This window comes from Girardinichthys multiradiatus, chromosome 1, assembly GCF_021462225.1.
Source record: "Girardinichthys multiradiatus isolate DD_20200921_A chromosome 1, DD_fGirMul_XY1, whole genome shotgun sequence".
NCBI lineage: Eukaryota > Metazoa > Chordata > Actinopteri > Cyprinodontiformes > Goodeidae > Girardinichthys > Girardinichthys multiradiatus.
In genome coordinates, this window is record NC_061794.1 from 11,392,450 (window position 1) to 11,408,569 (window position 16,120).

Genomic DNA, 16,120 nt, shown 5'->3' on the forward strand with positions numbered 1-16,120 from the left:
GAGGTGCTTTTGTCCGAGTAAAGTGAACGCACCTTCCGATCGAGCAATCCGTGCTCAGGAACATGACGAGCAGCTGTTCGCACCAATCAGAGCCCAACAGCCTTGCATCGTGGAAAGCGCACCACTTCGACCAATGGGCATCGCCCTTTCTCCCCACGTGGAGGTTTCGCGGCAAAAAAGATTTCGCGCGAAAACCGACCAACAGCTTGTTTGGATGTCGATCAGCTGGGACAATAACAACAAAAACAGCCGATTTACGGGGTTACCAGGACACTTTTACAGAAGGGCCGCGCCCAGTGGTGAGCGACCCGAGGAGCCTAGGCTGCTGGTTTGGAGAATCAACGTGGATTTTAGCTGTTTTATTTCGCTTTATTTTGCATGTTTTGTCTGAGTGCTTCCTGCGTTCCCCAACAAAACGAGGGAAATGAAGCTGTGCAGCTAAAGCTAACATGCTAACTTACCCTATATATTTATTCGCCACTTAATTCCTGTATTTTCCACAGGACAGACGCTTGGTTTCTCCGATATACCGGTGGAAATTATTTCGGCTCATTGCGATGCGTTTCGGTTTGTAGATATTTCATGTTGATAAGCTAACTTCTGTAGGTTCCTCTAAAGTTTTCACAGGTAAATAAATGAGCTCTGTCTTCAGGGTGAAATACAACAGCGTCGCTCTAAGGCGGTTACTAGCTAGCTTAGGTGCTGTCCGGCTCATTTGGTGAACTTGTGGGAGTCTTTGTTGTTGGGCTATAAGTTAGCTTGTTAGCTGGGCAGGACAGTGGCCAGGCCGCGGCCGAACTCTGCTGACAGGAGCCTCGAAAACAAAAGATCCGCTTGCTCCTGTGCAAGCTCGCTCATCACCAGCGTTTGTTACATCCACCGTAACATTTTAACATCTTTTAAATAACATTTCTGCCTCTCAGTCTGGCGGCGTGGAACGTATTATGAAATTAAGCAACGATTTACAATTGCCAATTTTCCTGTTTGGCAGAACATCCTGCGTTTTAGTTTCACCTCTGATCTACATTTGATTTAGTAAGTCAGTAGTTATAACTTAGATTGAAGTTATAAGATCAACGATTCCACGGTAAACAAAAGAGGAGCTCTTGAGGAAATGACCCAATTGTCATTGAACTCCTTCAAACACACCCTGTAGAGACTTCACTTTTGCACCATAGCATTCACAGAACACTGCAAATGCCAATAGGTGCTGATCATCTTTTAAACTACGGCACTGCAGTGCGTGATCCCTCAGCACATCCACAGTCTAGTGAAGCAGACGATGTCAGAAACTCTGATAACAGGGCAGACATCAGAGGATCTGCTGGCAGATTTTGAGACGTTGCTGAACTCTGGGAGTATTGACTTTGGCGAGGACCATCAGATAGTGATCATCACCAGCCCCAGCAATGAGGGACTCCACCCAGCCGCCGCCCCGACCAGCACAGGGGAGATCCTGCTCTTTGCCACGCCGCAGGGCCCGGCTGATGTTGGGGTCCAGGACAAGAGGCGACCAGTTCTGGGGAGACCTCCGGTGAGAAGAGTGTGGAGATGAGGGGAGGGAGAGGTGGGGAAGGAGGCTAAAGAAAGTGAAAGAGCAACAAGGGAAGTGGTTATATGAGAACTTTCATATGTTCTGCTGTGCAGCAGAGCTCTTCCAAACCTCACCATCTGTTGCTTGAAGGCATCTTGTTTTTGCATATTGTACTTTTCTCTTAGCCTGATAACTTTATGTAGTCTAATACAATGTGATAAACTTTTAGTTACACATGTTTTCTTTTCCAACCATCTGTCATCAGGTGAAGAGGAAGTTGGACCTGGACAGTGACCATCAGTATGTTAGCACTACGCGACCAACCACAGGCCAAGTCCCACCCTCCACACCTGCTCCTCCTAGAGGTATACACATACAAAAAAAGTAAAACACAGCAGGGGCTCTCATCTGTGTGGGAAGCTTCCAACCCACATCCACCTTTGTCATTGTTCTAACAGCAGCTGCTCCTTTATTTAAAACTGGCAACAGCCTGTCCTCCATTGTTTCTGCTAGGTTCAGTAGTTTGAGTGACAATGCCAGCTATTTGCTCCATTTTCAGCACCTCAAACGTTCTTACATGTTGTCACATTGCAACCACAAACTACAATGTATGTTTCTGGGTTTTATGTTATAGACCAACTTAAAGAAGTACCAAAATTTGAAGTGGGGGGGAAAAAAAAGAATGCATAGTTTTCCAATTTTTTTTTACAAATATAAATCTGACTTGTGGTGTTGCATTTGTATTCAGCCCTCTTTACTCTGATACCCCAAATAAAATGTAATGTAACCAAAAGCCTTCTGAAGTCACCTAAACGGTAAACTGTCTACCTGTGTTTAATTTAATCACAGTATAAATCCAGCTGTTCTATGAAGGCATTGGAGGTTTGTTAGAGAACATTAGTGAACAAACATGATGAAGACCAAGGGGCACATCTTACAGAGCACTGTCCAGTCTGTCATCGGAAATATGGAATATGGCACAATTACAACCCTATCAAGACATGGTTACCCTCCTAAACTGGCCAGGCAAGTAAATCAGTCAAAAAAGCCCATGGGAACTCTGGAGGAGCTGCAGAGAGCTGCTCCAGTGTGAGAATCTGTCGACAGGAAATCTGTTTAGGCATGCAATCCACAAATCTGGCTTTTATAAAGGGGGCATAAGAAGAAAGAAGTTTATTTTGTAAATGGCCAGAACCCATGTAAGGGGACACAGCAATTATATGGAAGATTGGGCTTAGGTCATTTTAGACCGTGATTTAACTTTTTGGCTGGCATGCACAATACTGTCTTTGGTGGAAAACTAACACGGCACTCATGGTACAACATTATGGTGACAGGTGCTCAGAGTTATACAGGACAGATGGAGCGAAATACAGAGACATTAGAGTCTGCAAAAGACTTGAGACGGGGCAGAGGTTTACCGTCCAGCATAACAGACTCCCAAAAACATAAAGCTAGAGCTGCCATTGAATTATTTAGATTATAGCATATTCATATTGTAAACGGGTCCAGTCAAAGTCCAGGCCTGATTTCAGCTGGCAAGTCTCAAATTGGTGCTTTTAAAATGATTTCTTATTTTCATTTCTCTTCATTGCCCTGATGGAACAAAAACTACAAAATAAAGACTAATAGGAAATGGGATTGAAAGAAGTGTTTCCAGTCAAATATTTTCAGTACTTTTGTAATTGTTGGGTTATTGTCATTGCTTATTAACGTATGTTTTTACATTTGAAACGATTGCTCATGAACATAGATAGATTTAATGAGTAACGGTTTAGACTTAAACAGTGAGTAATGAAAGCCCAGGATGAAAGAATTATTGCTTAGTGAGAGATCACTTAAAGATGACCGAAAATGAATGAACAGGTTGGATGATGTTGGAATTTTAAAGCCTGCAGACGACCCTTTCATTTATACACATGGGAATGTTGTGGAACAAGTTGCGTCTAGTTCGTTGCTTGCAAGATGCAAAACTTGCTTTTGGTTTAAATCGTGATGTCTCAAAAATGAACATTGACAAGATGGTTGTGTATTTTTTGGCCAAAAGATTTTCATGCTAAAAAGCTGCAACTTTAGACTGAGGAAGAAATTACATACTTAGGGAGGATTTTTGGGAGCAACGTCTTCAGAAAATGAAGGATTCACCTTTTATACGGCACTTTCAGACCAAAAAGTGATTAACACCTGTTGACATCAGATCTTTTTAAAGAAATGTTCTATTTTTTCTTTGTAATTACTTGGTTTATACCTGTTTAATCTCTGTGTTCATATTGTCCACTCCACTATATAATACACTGTAGGGTTCAGAGAGTCTCTCTGACTCTTTCCGATGGCACATTAGTAAAATGTGCACCAGATATTAAAACATAATGAATAGCGCTCAGTGAAGTGAGTAAATGAAATTTGATTGAAAACGTAGCAGCTGACCTGAGAGTTTTGTTCTGGATACTGTCTTGAGATATCTTTTTTGTAGAGCAAAAGTGCCCTGGCACATGTAAGCAACCATCTGCTCCATATTGTATGCTTGAAACGCCACAAAAGGACACATTCTATTAAAAAAAACAAAAACAAACTGGTTTATTGTGTTCTAAAATGACACAAAGACATTTAATAAAGTCCTCTGTTAAAGGGAAATCCATGTGGTCATTATTATGAAGCTACAGCCAACATGAGCTGAATGTTATAAACCAGCTCACTGTCAGGAAACCTCACTGGCTGATGCATAAAACGCCTCCTTTCACAGTAAAACATGCAGCAGTGCATCACTTGTCAGAGCTGCAGTCTGTAGCTTACATGAACTTGGTTTTACAGATTAGGATTGTTAACGAGACTCAGAGTCTAAGTCATTAGTCCACAGACCCAAATGGACTATGATCCTTGTTTTGGCTACTTTAGTAGGACTTGAGTCTGTGTTGGTCACTCTGGTTCTTCTTTCAGGCCCATTAAGGAACTGAACATGCATACTAATATTATGTGAGGATGTGTATACAGGTCCTTCTCAAAATATTAGCATATTGTGATAAAGTTCATTATTTTCCATAATGTCATGATGAAAATTTAACATTCATATATTTTAGATTAATTGCACACTAACTGAAATATCTCAGGTCTTTTATTGTCTTAATACGGATGATTTTGGCATACAGCTCATGAAAACCCAAAATTCCTATCTCACAAAATTAGCATATTTCATCCGACCAATAAAAGAAAAGTGTTTTTAATACAAAAAACGTCAACCTTCAAATAATCATGTACAGTTATGCACTCAATACTTGGTCGGGAATCCTTTTGCAGAAATGACTGCTTCAATGCGGCGTGGCATGGAGGCAATCAGCCTGTGGCACTGCTGAGGTCTTATGGAGGCCCAGGATGCTTCGATAGCGGCCTTTAGCTCATCCAGAGTGTTGGGTCTTGAGTCTCTCAACGTTCTCTTCACAATATCCCACAGATTCTCTATGAGGTTCAGGTCAGGAGAGTTGGCAGGCCAATTGAGCACAGTGATACCATGGTCAGTAAACCATTTACCAGTGGTTTTGGCACTGTGAGCAGGTGCCAGGTCGTGCTGAAAAATACAATCTTCATCTCCATAAAGCTTTTCAGCAGATGGAAGCATGAAGTGCTCCAAAATCTCCTGATAGCTAGCTGCATTGACCCTGCCCTTGATAAAACACAGTGGACAAACACCAGCAGCTGACACGGCACCCCACACCATCACTGACTGTGGGTACTTGACACTGGACTTCTGGCATTTTGGCATTTCCTTCTCCCCAGTCTTCCTCCAGACTCTGGCACCTTGATTTCCGAATGACATGCAGAATTTGCTTTCATCCGAAAAAAGTACTTTGGACCACTGAGCAACAGTCCAGTGCTGCTTCTCTGTAGCCCAGGTCAGGCGCTTCTGCTGCTGTTTCTGGTTCAAAAGTGGCTTGACCTGGGGAATGCGGCACCTGTAGCCCATTTCCTGCACACGCCTGTGCACGGTGGCTCTGGATGTTTCTACTCCAGACTCAGTCCACTGCTTCCGCAGGTCCCCCAAGGTCTGGAATCGGCCCTTCTCCACAATCTTCCTCAGGGTCCGGTCACCTCTTCTCGTTGTGCAGCGTTTTCTGCCACACTTTTTCCTTCCCACAGACTTCCCACTGAGGTGCCTTGATACAGCACTCTGGGAACAGCCTATTCAGTTCAGAAATTTCTTTCTGTGTCTTACCCTCTTGCTTGAGGGTGTCAATAGTGGCCTTCTGGACAGCAGTCAGGTCGGCAGTCTTACCCATGATTGGGGTTTTGAGTGATGAACCAGGCTGGGAGTTTTAAAGGCCTCAGGAATCTTTTGCAGGTGTTTAGAGTTACTCGTTGATTCAGATGATTAGGTTCATAGCTCGTTTAGAGACCCTTTTAATGATATGCTAATTTTGTGAGATAGGAATTTTGGGTTTTCATGAGCTGTATGCCAAAATCATCCGTATTAAGACAATAAAAGACCTGAAATATTTCAGTTAGTGTGCAATGAATCTAAAATATATGAATGTTAAATTTTCATCATGACATTATGGAAAATAATGAACTTTATCACAATATGCTAATATTTTGAGAAGGACCTGTATTTTCTTTAATGAAGCCAAAATCCTAATTGTTATGGCTCTATGGCTTCTCTCAACAATGACTTTTTCAGTTCAAACACTTACATTTTTGTGGCCATTTGTTTTTGGCCATTTCCTTAATGCCAAACAGGATGAGTCTACGATCCCATAGTCAGAAGTAATGAGGCGCTCTTCCTCTGTTTCCTCTGTGCATTGTGTGGGCCTGTAAAGCTGTAGCTCAGTATAAGCCGCACTCTTTCACCAGCACTATTAGAAGTGGACAACTGAGGTCCTGTTCACATCAGCTCCCAGGCTTATTTCTGACTTGTCTCTAAACTAGTGGTAATTGACTGGCTTTGTTGAAAAGCTAGAGTGAAGCGACATGGTTCCTGCGAAATGCAGTCCAAAAGGAATTTTTTTTTTTTAAAACAGAATGGCTAACGTACAAAGACCCCTTTGTTGTTTCACGTTGTTTTCTAGTTCTATTAAACAATTCACTTTGTTCCTGTTTCCTGTATTTAGCTTCCTGTCCCTGCTCAAGAAGAATATCCCTACATCATGCCGCCACCACCATGTTTCACCACTGGGATGGTGTGATGTGCAGTGTTACACAAATACAGGTCCTTCTCAAAATATTGGCATATTGTGATAAAGTTAATTATTTTCCATAATGTCATGATGAAAATTTAACATTCATATATTTTAGATTCATTGCACACTAACTGAAATATTTCAGGTCTTTTATTGTCTTAATACGGATGATTTTGGCATACAGCTCATGAAAACCCAAAATTCCTATCTCACAAAATTAGCATATCATTAAAAGGGTCTCTAAACGAGCTATGAACCTAATCATCTGAATCAACGAGTTAACTCTAAACACCTGCAAAAGATTCCTGAGGCCTTTAAAACTCCCAGCCTGGTTCATCACTCAAGACCCCAATCATGGGTAAGACTGCCGACCTGACTGCTGTCCAGAAGGCCACTATTGACACCCTCAAGCAAGAAGGTAAGAACGGAAAGAAATTTCTGAACGAATAGGCTGTTCCCAGAGTGCTGTATCAAGGCACCTCAGTGGGAAGTCTGTGGGAAGGAAAAAGTGTGGCAGAAAACGCTGCACAACGAGAAGAGGTGACCGGACCCTGAGGAAGATTGTGGAGAAGGGCCGATTCCAGACCTTGGGGGACCTGCAGGAAGCAGTGGACTGAGTCTGGAGTAGAAACATCCAGAGCCACCGTGCACAGGCGTGTGCAGGAAATGGGCTACAGGTGCCGCATTCCCCAGGTCAAGCCACTTTTGAACCAGAAACAGCGGCAGAAGCGCCTGACCTGGGCTACAGAGAAGCAGCACTGGACTGTTGCTCAGTGGTCCAAAGTACTTTTTTGGGATGAAAGCAAATTCTGTATGTCATTCGGAAATCAAGGTGCCAGAGTCTGGAGGAAGACTGGGGAGAAGGAAATGCCAAAATGCCAGAAGTCCAGTGTCAAGTACCCACAGTCAGTGATGATCTGGGGTGCCGTGTCAGCTGCTGGTGTTGGTCCACTGTGTTTTATCAAGGGCAGGGTCAATGCAGCTAGCTATCAGGAGATTTTGGAGCACTTCATGCTTCCATCTGCTGAAAAGCTTTATGGAGATGAAGATTAAATTTTTCAGCACGACCTGACACCTGCTCACAGTGCCAAAACCACTGGTAAATGGTTTACTGACCATGGTATCACTGTGCTCAATTGGCCTGCCAACTCTCCTGACCTGAACCCCATAGAGAATCTGTGGGATATTGTGAAGAGAACGTTGAGAGACTCAAGACCCAACACTCTGGATGAGCTAAAGGCCGCTATCGAAGCATCCTGGGCCTCCATAAGACCTCAGCAGTGCCACAGGCTGATTGCCTCCATGCCACGCCGCATTGAAGCAGTCATTTCTGCAAAAGGATTCCCGACCAAGTATTGAGTGCATAACTGTACATGATTATTTGAAGGTTGACGTTTTTTGTATTAAAAACACTTTTCTTTTATTGGTCAGATGAAATATGCTAATTTTGTGAGATAGGAATTTGGGTTTTCATGAGCTGTATGCCAAAATCATCCGTATTAAGACAATAAAAGACCTGAAATATTTCAGTAGTGTGCAATGAATCTAAAATATATGAATGTTAAATTTTCATCATTACATTATGGAAAATAATGAACTTTATCACAATATGCTAATATTTTGAGAAGGACCTGTAGTGTTCTTCACGGCAGCTAAAAAGTAACATTTTGACCAGAGTGCCTACTTCCACTTGTTTTGTTGCCTGCATAGCTTTTGGCCTCTCTTAAAAAGAGTTTTATTATTTTTTTCTTGCTTCTCTTCCATGAAGGCCAGATTTGTGGAGTCCACTGCTAGTTCTGCTGTTGCTGGATCCTCCTACCTGAGCGGTGGATTTTTGCAGCCCCTCCAGAGTGACAAAGAGCCTTTTGGCTACTTCTCTAAATAAAGCTCTTTGTGAACAGCCTGTCAGTTTAGGTGGACACCCATGTCTCGGTTGGTTTGGAGTTGTGTGGTACTCTTTTTCATTTTTGAATGATTGACTGAACATTGCTCCTTCAAATGTTCAACCGTGGTTTAAACGTCTCCCCCAACGTTCTCCCTGACCTGCCTGCTGGGGTCCTTGGTCTTCACGATGCTGTTTAATCACTGATGTTTTCTAACAAACCTATGAGATCTTCACAAAACAGCCGCTTCTATAGTGAAATAAAATTACACACTTATTAGCAATTCGATGACTTTGGTGGGCGATTGGTTGCACTGGATTTTTCTAGGGACATCAGAACATAGGGGGTTGAATATAAATGCAACCCAGTTGAAACTAAAGAAGCAGAAGCCCTCAAATGGTTGTCTGAGTTTGCAGAACATCTGATAAATAAGTGTCTCAAGGGAAACAACATGGAGTCTGTTATTTAACATGAAATTCAGACTTTTTTCTTTTTTTTTCGGACAGTCCCTCGAAACACGACGGAGAAGTCACGATACGACACGTCCTTAAACTTGACCACCAAGCGCTTTCTGGATCTGCTGTCGCACTCGGCCGATGGCGTGGTGGATCTGAACTGGGCCTCTCAGGTCCTGGATGTCCAGAAGAGACGCATCTATGATATCACAAACGTCCTGGAGGGAATCCAGCTCATCTCCAAGAAGTCCAAGAACAACATCCAGTGGCTGTGAGTAGTAAAACCTGTGGATAGATCAAAGCATATTGACAGGATGCAACTTAATACAGTTACCGAAAAGAGCTGCCTACAAATAACTTCTGTGTTCCAATCACTCTCTGTGTGACCTTCTTCTGCAGTGGCAATCGAGTTGATGCCAGCCTGGTTTCCCGGAATAAGGAGCTGCAGAGGGAGGTGTGCGACCTCACAGAGGCTGAGGAGCAATTGGATGAACTCATTTCTAAATGCACCCTGCAGCTCCGGCTGCTCACGGATGATCCACAGAACAAGAAATATCCTTTCAACCGGTTCTTGTTCACTAAAGCAGCTGCAGCTACACTGGATGGATGGACAGTTGTATGTTTGCAAAAATATTCATATTTCTTCTCCAAATTAGGTTCCATTACTACAACAACAAACCTCTGTGTATTTTATTTGGATTTTATGTGGTAGATCAGCACAAAAACCGCCTGATTGTAAAGTGGACGGAAAACAATGCATGGTTTTCAGATTTTTTATGTTTTATTATCCAGCAGCTTTAAACTTCTAGACACCAAGATTTTTGCACATTTATTTTTGCATAATACCTCAAGCTCAGGCGGACTAATTTGGATTTAGGTCTGGGCTTTGACTGGGCCGTTGGAACAGATGAATATACTTCGATCCAAACATTGTATTTACGTTCTCATTTTCTCTGATCAGCTTCCATTTCATGCTGATGAAAAGCTTCCCCACAGGATGATACCGCCACCACCATAGCTGACTCTGAAGTTTGTGTTTGAAACATGACAAAATGTGGGAAATTTCCAGGGCTATGAACACTTGCGTTGGTTTGGTCAAAATGGAATAATTAATTCCATATGGTAATTACTGGATCGGCACTTTCAGCAGATGCATGGTGGTGTAGGAAAAGAGTTGAATGGGCCCGCTGGCTCTTTAAAGAACATAAACTCTATCTGCTGTCATCGTTATTTTGTTTCCAGATTTGAAAAAATGTATCTCAAACTGTAGAAGCAGCGTTTTATTCTTTAACAACTGTAGTCTGCACGCTGGGTTACGTTCGCTGTCAGGACCTGAGGCAATCATTTGACTCCCCAGACCAGCTGGTTATGGTGATCAGAGCTCCTCCCGAAACCCAGATGCAAGTCACAGAGCCCAGTGAGGTGAGGGCAGTGGAAATAAGTCTCTCAGCGATTGACATATGCTCATCCTGACTTAACAGGGCCGTCTCTCTCAGGGCTACCACGTGTCACTCAAGAGCACACAGGGTCCAATAGACGTCTTCCTATGTCCAGAGGACAGCTCAGGTGTGTGCAGCCCTGTGACAGGAGGCAGCCCCCCCTCCCACGTTCAGCCTCCCACACAAACTGCAGAGCAGCCACAGCCCCGAACCTGCACAGCAGCCCTGGAGGTGGGCTTATCATCTCCAGCATCCACCTCATCCACAGTAACAGCAGCCTCCCAGCAGGAGGCTTCACCACTGGTGTTGGGTGGTGACACAGGTGAGTGTTCACATCCAGAAATAAAGCTGGCATTTATTTAGAATTGCAGTCAAAGTGATGCTTTTGCTTTAAATCAGTTTACTTTTACAATATTTTCACACACGAGGTGAGGAACGAGAACGATAACCACAATTAAGAAAGATTCAAAAAAACCTGAGATCTATTGTTGCAATTAAAGTATACTATGATAGTATAGCTAAGAAAATATTTGAAAGCAATATTAGTACTGAATTTGATTTCCCCAGTATGGATAATTACAGAAATAAGAAAATCATGTCTGGAAGCATGTTTAAGTTTCCTGTCTGCATTACTTAGAGATTCTGATGTCCTTTTCTTAGATAATGAACTGAGATAAAAAAGTAAGGGAATCTCTGTGTCATTAATGTAAGCCACCAACATTATTGTAGTGAAAGGAAGATGGTTTTTATTTTCTTTAGCGAACACAGCTCTAAAAAGTGTGGTATTAGGAAATCCTCCGCTTGAGTGTCATTTAATCTCAGAATAAATGCAGTTGATTTGGAGATTAGTGGCATGGCAAGGAGAGCATTTATCAAAGAAGCCTGAGATCCAAAGCTCAGGTGGGAGAATCTGTTGACAAGACAAATTTATTTCATGCTCTCCACAAATCCAGCCTATTTGAAAGTAGACCTAGTGAACAGGTGGAAGAAGACGCTCTGTTCTGATTAAAACAATAGAACTGCTTGGCATGCATGCAAAATGCTACATGTGATGAAAAACCTACACAACAACTAGTCCCCATAGTGAAACATGGTGGTGGCAGCTTCATGCTGTGGGGTTGCTAAACACCCACCTTAGCTTGAGGTGTAGCACCAGCCTCCCATCCTGCAGATGCACCAAGTGACCTCCATTATGAGGAAGATCAACATCAACGAGGCTGCAGGTCCTGACATGGTGTCGGGTCAGACACTAAAATCACGTGCTGACAAACCTGCATGGTTTTTTTTGGACATCTTCAACCTCTCCCTGCAGCTTTTCATGGTCCCTGCTTCCTGAAGTCCTCCACTATTGTGCCTGTGCCTGAAAAATCAACCATCACTTGCCTTAATGATTACCGTCCTGTTGCTCTGACCCCGGTCATCATGAAGTGCTTTGAAAGGATCCTCCTGAAGTACATCAAGGACGCTATCACTGCTGGCCTGGACAGCCTGCAGTTCGCCTACAGGGAGAATCGCTTCACAGAAGATGCTGTCTCGCTAGCATTTCACACGGCTCTGACTCATCTGCTGCAACCTAACACCTATGTTAGGATGCTATTTGTGGACTTCAGCTCGCCTTCAACACCGTTCTTCCTGACATGCTGGCCATGAAGCTCCACAACCTTGGTTTATCTGCACCACTTTGCTCCTGGATCAGCGACTTTCTCACCAACAGGCCCCAGGTGGTGAGGATAGGGAAACTCACATCTGCCCCACTGATCCTCAACACCGGCACTCCGCAGGGTTGCGTTCTCAGCCCTCCCCTCTTCACCCTATTCACACACGACTGCTCTGCAATGCGCAAAACAAACGTGGTTGTGAAGTATGTGGATAACACCACTGTGTTGGGACTCATCCAACAATGATGAGACCCACTACAGACAGGAGGTCCACAATCTGACTAAGTGGTGCTCCAGGAACAACCTCATCTTGAACACCAGCAAGACCAAGGAAGTGATGCTGGATTACAGAAGGTCCAGGAGGACTGAACACCCTCTTCTCTGCTTACAGGGAAAGGTGGTGAAGCGTGTGGACACCATAAAGTTACCAAGCATTCACATTTCCTCTGACCTCTCCTGGACTGAGAATACATCCCACCTGGTAAAGAAGGTCCAACAATGGCTCTTCTTTCTCAGAAAGCTGAAACAGAATGGACTTTCTACTCAGTTGCTCACAAGCTTTTACAAGGCCACAACTGAAGCATCCTGTGCCTCAGTATGACAGTGTGGTATGGGAACTGCACGGCATAGGAGAGAAAGGATTTAGCACAGGTGGTGAGGACAGCACAGGGGATTGTGGGATGTCGTCTACCGGATCTGGACTTGATTTATGCTGTGCGAGACCAGAAAAGGGCCACACGCATTGCTACGGACCACACCCACCCGGCCAATGCAGTGTGTGTCCCACTTCCCTCAGGAAAACAATTTAGGAACATCACATCAAAACAAAGAGACTCAGTAACAGTTTCTTTCAAGCTTACAATCAAATAAACCACCAGCCCATCTCAGACTGTTTCAGCACAAGCTGCTCTTTATGTAAAATTTTGTAAGTGTTTTTAATTTATGTCATTGCAATACATGTGCATCTCTGGAGCCGGGTCTCAGCAAAATTGGATTATGGTGACATAATGACAATAAAGAATCTTGAATCTTGATGGCATTTGGAACGGGTTAAACAGGAAAGGCAATTCCACTCAGACCTTCATCAGTCATTTTCCATAGAATGCTCTAATAATAAATCTGTTAAGCAGCATTGATGACCATTATTGCCAGGGGGATTAAATCCCAGGGGTTAAATGGCTCTGGTAACACTACACACTTGATGTTTTTCTCTTTTGAATTCCATTTAGGATTAGCTGAAATATTTAAGCAGTCTCTCTGCTGGTTTAACCAACCTGCTTTTTTTTTTCTACACCTCTCACTTTTTTCAACAGAATCGCTCCTGGGTGGAGATCCATTCTCCAGCCTGGGGGACATCGGTGACTTTGATCTGTCGCCCCTCTCGTCCTCAGACCTCCTAAACGGAGAAGGCCTTCCTCTCCCATTGGACAGTTTCATCAACCTGTCCCCTCCCCACAGCCATGATTACCACTTCGGGCTGGAGGACCACGAAGGAATCAGCGAACTGTTTGATTGTGACTTTGGCGACTTGTCACATGTTTTGGGGGACGGTTAGAGAGAGAAGAAGAAGAGAGGATGTGCACAAACTTAAATCGTTAGGACTTTACCTTTTCCTCTGAAGGAGAGCTGTGAACCAACATTTCACAGCTCAATCTTAATTTTTACTTTTTAGCTGTGGGCTCTGCGAAACTGTTGCGTAATCTAAGCCCAATTACAAAATCTCAAAATTGCCCTTAATTGTACATAAAAATATGAGCACTTCTCTGACTATTTTTTTAAATTTAGACCAGGATTTCAGCTTTAGTATAGCTATTTAAATTATTTATAAAGGTTTATTTTGATATCTTGTATAAAGTTGTTGGTTTTAGATGTTGTGTTATCTAAGTAGACAGTGCGACAGTAGGATTGGTTCCCTCAGTACAGAATCAAGACCAAGTTGTTTGGTGAGTTTGCATCGCAGTGTTTTGCTGAAACTTCTTCAGTGGAATGAGTTTTACCGGAGCGACCTGCTTTTCCAAAGCATCGTGGCGTTGTCTTGGAGTTTCTCAAAGAATGAGAAACCATTTTCGTCTCCACCTAGGAGAAGTCTCTCCAAACACTGGAATCCTGAAAAACTGGATTATGTCATGTCCATGCTGGTATTTGAAACGCTCTTAGTGAAAATACCCAGTAAGATGAATCGGTCTCCTTCACTGCAACCATTTGACTGCAGTGAAATTCAGCTAGCCCGTTTTTAGGACTAATCTGAAGGAGAAACGACTGATCTGTGTTTCGTCAGTGTTTGAGGGAACAAAGTGATTACAGATACAGACGAATTTATTGGCACCCCTGGGGACAAATAAAGCTTCAAAATAAAAGGAATCTTTTATTCATGCAGCGTAATCTCAACCGGAAAAGTTTATGAAAACTTTAATTTGTGTACATTTATCCAGTTGGGGGGGGGGGATCACATGAAATAGTTGATTTTAACAAAATTACCGGTAGTGCGATTGTCCTGAAGAAGCTTTCTCAAAGCTTCCAAAGTGGGTTGTGGATCATATTGGCTGAAATGAAGCGTTGCTGCAGGTGTTGCCTTTAGGAAAGATTTGGTAGATGTCTTACATAGATTTGTGAGAGGAAAGCAGAAACAAGGACATTTTGTTATTTTTCAATATATGCACTTCAGCTTAGCTCAGAAACATATTGATTATGCCCCAAATCAATTACCTATCAGGTAGTAGGTAGTCTGTTTTCTCCATTCTTATTTTCTGCTCTGGTTGCATCGAACAGCATCTTCATATTCGATTACAAGGCTATGTAGGCTTTCAGTTTAGATCAGCAGTAAGATATTTTTCATGTTGATTACTTTGATATATCAAATTTTTTCCATGCATTGTTGTACATATAAAATCTTTGTCTTAAGTTATGCAAGCTAACTGTTTTATTTTCAGTTTTTTTATTTTAATTTTTTTTGGCTTTCTCAAGCATTGGATGTGTGTGGGTGTTTGCGTTATATTTATTTTTTGCTCTGGAAAAGGGTTTAATGGGGAAAAAGGTACAGGTAAATTTCATTCAGTCTGTCCGGTAGGAACTTTGTTTTAAAAACCCTCAGTTGTGAAATTTTTGTAAATTCCAACTTATTTTTGTGAATATTTATAATTTAAATGTATTTTTTCCCCACTCCTAAATGGCATACCATACATTTATCTGCCACCTCATTTTATAGGTTAATGATGCCAAAACAAGGTGAAAATAACTTTAGAAATACAGAAAATCATTGGGTGAAGTTTATTACTTCATGCTTGAATTGAAAAATTGGTTTAGATTAGAACATAAGCAGTTTTTGTCACCTTTTTGGGCTTCAAACACCTGTTTTAAAGTGTAAAGTCTTTATAACTAATCTCTTGTTTTATTTTAAGCTCTTAAAACCCACCCTTTAACACATGTAACTATTAAGATTTTTTATTTTTTATTTCTTTTATTGCGCCTTAAAAACTCAGAGGCAGCTGAGCTTTAGAGTTCGCGGAACCGCCCTTTTGTCTGATTTGTGATTGTGTTTTTGTTTGCCGCAGGAGTGAGGCAGTGCCTTGTTGAGGTAGAATAGGTAATGTTTTTGTGTTTGTCCTTATGGTGAAAGAATGCATGGTGTGCAGGTGGTGTTGGACAAAGTATGCACCTTCAGTTTAATTTTAATTAATCGTGTTGTTAAAATCCAGGGCTTGCATAATGTGTGAGCATTTAAATGGCTTAAAAATATAAATAATGGGTCAGGAATGTGACAGGTTTTTCATGCAATAGGACCTTCAATCTAATTTTTATAACACTATGGTAAAATTAGAAATTCTTTCTGGGATTCAAAAAAGGATAAAAGCAGAACTATTTTCATCCCTTTTTTTAAGTCGTGGGGAAATAAATGTTGCTGTGTTCTATTTTATAGGAACCAGTCTCATGCAACAGTGGACTCATTCCTGTTGTGTGTGTGTGTGTGTGTGTGTGTGTGTTCT

General features: G+C 42.2%; 1 protein-coding gene across 2 annotated transcripts; it reads left to right on the plus strand.

Annotated features, from left to right (window-relative positions):
• Window positions 1-47: 47 nt before the first annotated feature.
• e2f1 (E2F transcription factor 1) lies at window positions 48-16,050 on the plus strand. Of its 2 annotated transcripts, none has more exons than XM_047365598.1 (7): window positions 48-299; window positions 1,800-1,899; window positions 9,092-9,311; window positions 9,440-9,592; window positions 10,348-10,462; window positions 10,537-10,801; window positions 13,451-16,050. In XM_047365598.1, exons 1-7 carry the CDS (start codon window positions 63-65, stop codon window positions 13,690-13,692), a joined length of 1,332 nt encoding a protein of 443 aa, XP_047221554.1. In that variant the 5' UTR covers window positions 48-62; the 3' UTR covers window positions 13,693-16,050. The 2 variants fall into 2 exon arrangements, with proteins under 2 accessions (XP_047221554.1, XP_047221464.1); XM_047365508.1 differs by having other exon boundaries at window positions 171-1,534.
• The last annotated feature ends 70 nt before the right edge of the window (window positions 16,051-16,120 follow it).

What these genes read in the sequence shown, in the direction of transcription:
- e2f1 (XM_047365508.1), top strand. Translation starts at nt 1,283, where the DNA reads ATGTCAGAAACTCTGATAACAGGGCAGACATCAGAGGATCTGCTGGCA. An exon ending in CACACCTGCTCCTCCTAGAG is followed by an intron (nt 1,900 to 9,091) that starts GTATACACATAC and finishes TTTTTCGGACAG; the next exon opens with TCCCTCGAAACACGACGGAG. An exon ending in AAGTCACAGAGCCCAGTGAG is followed by an intron (nt 10,463 to 10,536) that starts GTGAGGGCAGTG and finishes CGTCTCTCTCAG; the next exon opens with GGCTACCACGTGTCACTCAA.